We start from the raw sequence: 5,868 nt of genomic DNA on the forward strand, positions 1-5,868 counted from the left end.
ATGTGAATAAAAAACAGAGAAAAAAAAAAAGAATTACCACCCAGCGGTCCAAATGGGGCGGCATAGTAGCCGCACCCATATCTAATTAGAGAGACTGCATTTATTTAAGGAAAATATTAGTCTTTAAGTAGGGGGGCTCCTCGGATTTTTTTTTTTGAATAAAGAAGTATTTTTTAAAAATATTATAATTTTTTTTAAATACTTAAAGTGTTAAAAAATTAAAAAAACAAAACAAAAAACAAAACACATAAAATACACTAGCATCCAGCGACCACTATGCGCTATCCGACGTATTTTTTATTTTTGGGTGTTTTTCAGGGCTAAGTATGGAGGAAGGCCAATTTGCTACTCTCCGACATCCGGCGACCACCACGCACCCTACTGCAGGCTTCCTAAGGCGTCGATCTTTTAGACAGTTGAAGAATTTTGCCAAACGAAACGACGCTTGAGCCACACGTGCGGCCCAAAGAGAGTCGATGTATTCCATGCGCCACCACTCAGGGTGCCCTTTTGCCTCTACGCGTGGCCTTTCTGGGTCCAGGACCATCGGTTACTTCAAACTTGATCGTCCGCCATACCTCCAGGGTGGCATGTGGCCCTCATGCGCCATCATAGCTACTGTTTGTGTAATTTCTTTCATCCAAGGTTGAAAATGCAGTTCTAAATCTTTCCAAGATGTAATCTGTTATTTTTCCATATTTTTTAAATTCTGTAATGTCTTTTGTTTTTAGAAAAAAAAAATACATAGTCTATTGGACTTTCATTTGTAGAATGTGTCCTAAACTCCATCTTAGACGGAGTGTGGGGTATGATTAACTCTCCTCCGTCTTAGACGGAGTATGAGGTTTGTTTAACGCTGTTGTCTCGCAGACTTTAGATCAGTAGATGTTTGCAACTTGAACTAGACCATATCAGTCACTGGTGTGTACTGAGGAGCTATTAAAACTGTAGTTGGCTTGTAATGTATGTTTTAGGACTAATTTATAATGTTCGTTATTCATGAATACAATATGCTTTTCTCTTCAAAAAAAGAAATACACTAGCAGCGGGATCTCTTAACGGTGGTTGTAGAGCCACCCTTTATTTAAACAAAACTCTCAATCTTTTTCTTTTCTTTTTTCTTTTTAATTAATGTTTCCTACGCATTTAAGAGAAAATAATATATATATATATATATATATTTAATATTCATATATATACACTACAAGAAAACTGCTTATTTGTGGCCAGTTAATTTCAGCAAAATGATTATTTACAGCTAAAATGACTATATTTTGGTCACAAATAGTCTTTTCGTTGCAATTAAATGGTCACAAAAGTCCATTTTTCTTGTAGTGATAACTGGTAGGAGTTTGGAGGGATCCATAATTTAGAGAGAAATATTGCCCAATTAACAGATTGTTAATCGATCTGATAAAATTAAAAAATAAAAATAAAAAATTGCTGCTAAAAGCTAGTTACTTTGTCGCAAAAATTATTTACCCACGAAATGAACACATTTTTTGTAAGTTTATTTTCAGTGATATTTTATCGCCAAAAAAAGCATTTATGTGGTCGGAAAAATGGTTTTTCCCACAACATTTTACTGGCCGATATATTGTGATTCCGTGATAAAAGACTTTTTTTTTTTTCACGAACAATTTTCATATGATCAACACACTATTTACCACCATCGTATATCGTGAAAAGACTTCGTCGGAAAAGCCCACATTTGTTGTAGATACGTAGGTGTAGCTGTATCATATATAATATGGCCCTATTTTTTATGAATGGTCCCAGTTTTCCCGATTCTCATCCATCTATAGAGTCGTTATTAGCATTGTGCACGGCCGACTTCGCGTAATTAATTAAGAATTTCAGCCCTACTTAAACCGTATATATATTGCCATTGCTCGATCGCTGTGATCAGCAAGGACGTATACGAGCTGAGTGGGATCGGAAAGTCCAAAAAAAAAAAATGGAGTTGAACTTTTTGTGGCAGATTGTTGCAGTCTTACTGGGTGGCTACGCTTTTGTATTTTGGTTTCTGAAGAAGGTGAATGAGTGGTATTATGTTGGCAGATTGGGAAAAACTGAGTTCCCTCTTCCTCCTGGTGACATGGGATGGCCTTTCCTTGGAAATATGCTGTCTCTATTCAAATGTCTAAGAACTGGAGACCCCAATCATTACATTCACCACCTCATCTCCAGGTGATCGATCTATCTTTCTTTCATGTCTCTGATCTTAAAGATCACTGCAACTCCATGCATGCAAAGAAAGATCTCATAACTTAATAATCTGTGAATTACAAGAAAATTGTTTATTTACGATTAATTAATTTCAGTAAAATGATCATTTATAAATAAAATTGATTGAATAGTTTTTTAGATGCAATAAATAAAAGTCATTTTTCTTGTAGTGATGTACGTACGTTGTAATTGAAATCATGCATTATACTTAACATGAAGTACGTGTACTGTACGTACGTATACATGTTTTAATTTGTTGGAGACATGACAGATATGGGAAGACAGGAATCTACAAGACCCACATCTTTGGGCGCCCAAGCATCATCTTATGTCGGCCGGAGTTAAACCGGCGTGTACTAACAAATGAAGAGACTTTCGGGCTAGGCTATCCGAAATCAGTCTTTCTTTTAACAGGAGAAAAATCTCTACACAATGTAATGGTGGCAGAACACAGACGTCTGCGTAAACTGATAACGTCTCCATTGAATGGGCAGGAAGCAATTGCAATGTATATTAAACACATAGAGAAGAACGTGATTCAGTTTTTGGATGAGTGGGCGAGCATGAAAAAGCCAATCGAGCTCGTCGAAGAGTTGAAGAAAGCTACTTTCAAGATCACAACCTTCGTTTTCCTTGGCTATATCAAGGAATCAACATTTCGGGCAACCGACACTCTATTTACTGATTATCGTCGCGGACTTATGGCTCCGGCCATAAATATCCCCGGTTTCACATTCCATAAAGCACTCAAGGTAAAGTTTCTTCGTTAATTATATATATTTAAAAATGATGAGAATTGCCGAACATTAGTAATTAACATGTCATCGATCAATGATGCATCAGGCACGCAATAAGTTGCTAAAGATCATTCGATCTGTCCTGGAAGAAAAGAAGGCGATGGCTAAAAGTAATGAACCCGAGGGAAAGAAATATATGATTGATTTGCTTATCGATGTTGAAGATGAGGACGGAAAACATCTGGATGATGAGCACATTGCAGATCTGATACTCACTTCCTTATCAGCTGGTTTTGATGGCCTCTCAATGGGTTCCTTATGGGGACTTATGCACCTTGCAGGAAATCCTCAAGTCTTCAAAAAAGCCACGGTATATATAGCTAGTCATGTTCAATATGCATGCAGTACTCTAATTATTAATCATGATCAACTAGTCTTCCCTTATAAAAAAATACAAAAATAATAAAAGAAAATTCCTCGTGATGAAGTCTTGATCACGCCGATCGATCATATGTCTAATCATTTATATTCACGATTCTGATAAATATAGATATATATATATATATATATATATATATATATGTGACCCATTGATAGGAGGAGCAAGAGGAGATCGTAAGTAGAAGACCATCTACCCAGAAAGGATTGATCCTTGCGGAGATTAAACAAATGCACTATCTTGCTAAGGTATATATGGATCAATGATTTTCTGCTCATTATTTTTAACCTGAACTAATTCATATATATTTTCTATGCCTACAAACATCGTATATAGTTCGCAAAATTAAGAAACTAGCTACAACTTTGAACGAATCTATGCATGCATGGTTCAGAAAGAAAATTATATAAAAATATATATATATATATATATATATATATTAATATAAGACACAACCTACCAGATTCTTAACAACTATATATAAGAGGAGAATGAAACTAATGAAGAAATTCATGGCCTAATTTATGATCTCATAAAACCATTTTAATAGAAGGTGATTGTTCATTCTTTATAAACATGCTGAAGATCTTGACAATAGGTAATGTGAGATTATTCCCCAACATCCTCTCTTACGTGTATGCTAGTATTTTTTTTTTGTCCTTGTCATGAGATAAGTAGTGTGCATGGCCCTTCATTCGTCCTGTGATAGGCTCTGATATCATGAAAAAATTCATGAGCCTAACTCATCTCATAAAACTAGTTCAACAAGAGATGATTGGACATTCCTTATGTATTAATTTATAAGCTGCATACATATATATATATATATATGAATTGATATGTCCACAAAAAAATAAAATCACAAAAAAACTACCTCACAAAATAACATAGCATGATGTGGTTCATCAGATTTGGTTTATAATAAAGAAAGTTTTATAATTCAATGCATAGCAACATTATTATGTGATCAAGTACTAGTTTTTTGTAAATTTCTTTTTGGACCAATTATTTTCCTATATATATATATATATATAGTACTATACTCCCTACGTACGTTTTGTCGTACAGGTAGTTGATGAAATGTTGCGCATGACAAATACCTTAGCACTATTCCGAAAGGCGAAAATCGATGTTAGCATCAATGGTAATCTTAAATATTTCTTGAGTTTCCTTTCTTAATTAATTATATATATATATATATATTTATTATTGGCTCATGAGAATTGAAGGAAGTGATTATTTGATTTCCAGGATACACCATACCAAAAGGATGGAATGTTTTGGCCTGGAATGGAGCTATTCATATGGATCCGACAATATATGAAAACCCAAAAAACTTTGATCCCTCAAGATGGGAAGTAAGCTGTCGTTTGAAACATTAATTTAATTGCAATTAAGTTTATAAATACTGTTTTTGTTCTTTTTTAACTATATAATTGAGTACGCTAATGTCATTTCTCTTGAAATAGAATATGAGTGTCAAACAACCAGGGGCTTTCATGCCCTTCGGAGCAGGAACCAGACTTTGTCCTGGAAATGAACTGGCCAAGCTTGTCATGACCATTTTCCTTCATTATTTTCTGCTAAATTACAAGTGAGTTTCCTGGCCTTCATCCATGACCAACTTTTTGGGAAAGCTAGCATTAATTTCTTTACATTCTGATCCAATAGATCATCAAAGATACCATAAGAATTTAAAGGTTTATTCAGTATCATATCATTTTTGTAATTAAAATGACTATTTACGAGAAGAATGACTGATCACTCTTATCGCAAATAGTCATTTTCATCGTAAATATATATCTTACAACAAATAAGCGTTTTTTAAATTCTTGCTAATGGTTTAATAATACGAGTGCAGGATGGAGCGAATTAATCCAGAATCCCCATTATATTACGAGCAAGCTCCCTTGCCTTTGGACAACGGCCTCGTTCGATTCACAAAGACAACATAAAATTAATACATCTGCAGCTTGCTAGCTAGCATCATGATCGAATGGATGATCATATGCAGCTTGCTAGCTTCAGTTATATATAAGTTTCTTGCACTACTGTTGTTATATATATGTATTAATAATTATGCAAGAATAAATTGTTAAGTTGTTTATATTATCAACCTCTGATATATCGAACAGTGCTCCAGTACTGTTTGAATGGTCTGTCATGAGGATTAAGGATAAAACAGCTCCTAATTACTATTAATTACAGCTGTAACATCTCCTTTAATTTTTTTTTTTTGCCTCCTTTGTCATCAAATGGTTATTTCTTTAAATTCCCTATTGCAGGTTTAATTTAAGTTTTTATTTATACACATGTTAATGCAATACAATGGAATCAAACTTAGTGCATGTTTGAGATTGCGGTGAAAAAGATAACTTATAACTTCATGGCTTATAGCTTACAACTTAAGTAATAAATTATATCATTAAAAAATTATTTACTATTTAGTAACGATATGTTTAA

At 34.0% G+C, this 5,868-nt stretch overlaps 1 protein-coding gene across 1 annotated transcript; it reads left to right on the forward strand.

Annotated features, from left to right (window-relative positions):
- Positions 1-1,913: 1,913 nt before the first annotated feature.
- On the forward strand, positions 1,914-5,661 carry LOC109003488 (beta-amyrin 11-oxidase-like). Its single transcript, XM_035688856.1, has 8 exons — positions 1,914-2,190; positions 2,501-2,981; positions 3,073-3,336; positions 3,564-3,653; positions 4,474-4,549; positions 4,657-4,763; positions 4,875-4,999; positions 5,267-5,661. Exons 1-8 carry the CDS (start codon positions 1,958-1,960, stop codon positions 5,358-5,360), a joined length of 1,470 nt encoding a protein of 489 aa, XP_035544749.1. The 5' UTR covers positions 1,914-1,957; the 3' UTR covers positions 5,361-5,661.
- The last annotated feature ends 207 nt before the right edge of the window (positions 5,662-5,868 follow it).

The sequence above is a fragment of the Juglans regia genome, chromosome 3, assembly GCF_001411555.2.
Source record: "Juglans regia cultivar Chandler chromosome 3, Walnut 2.0, whole genome shotgun sequence".
In the NCBI taxonomy this organism is placed as follows: Eukaryota; Viridiplantae; Streptophyta; class Magnoliopsida; order Fagales; family Juglandaceae; genus Juglans; species Juglans regia.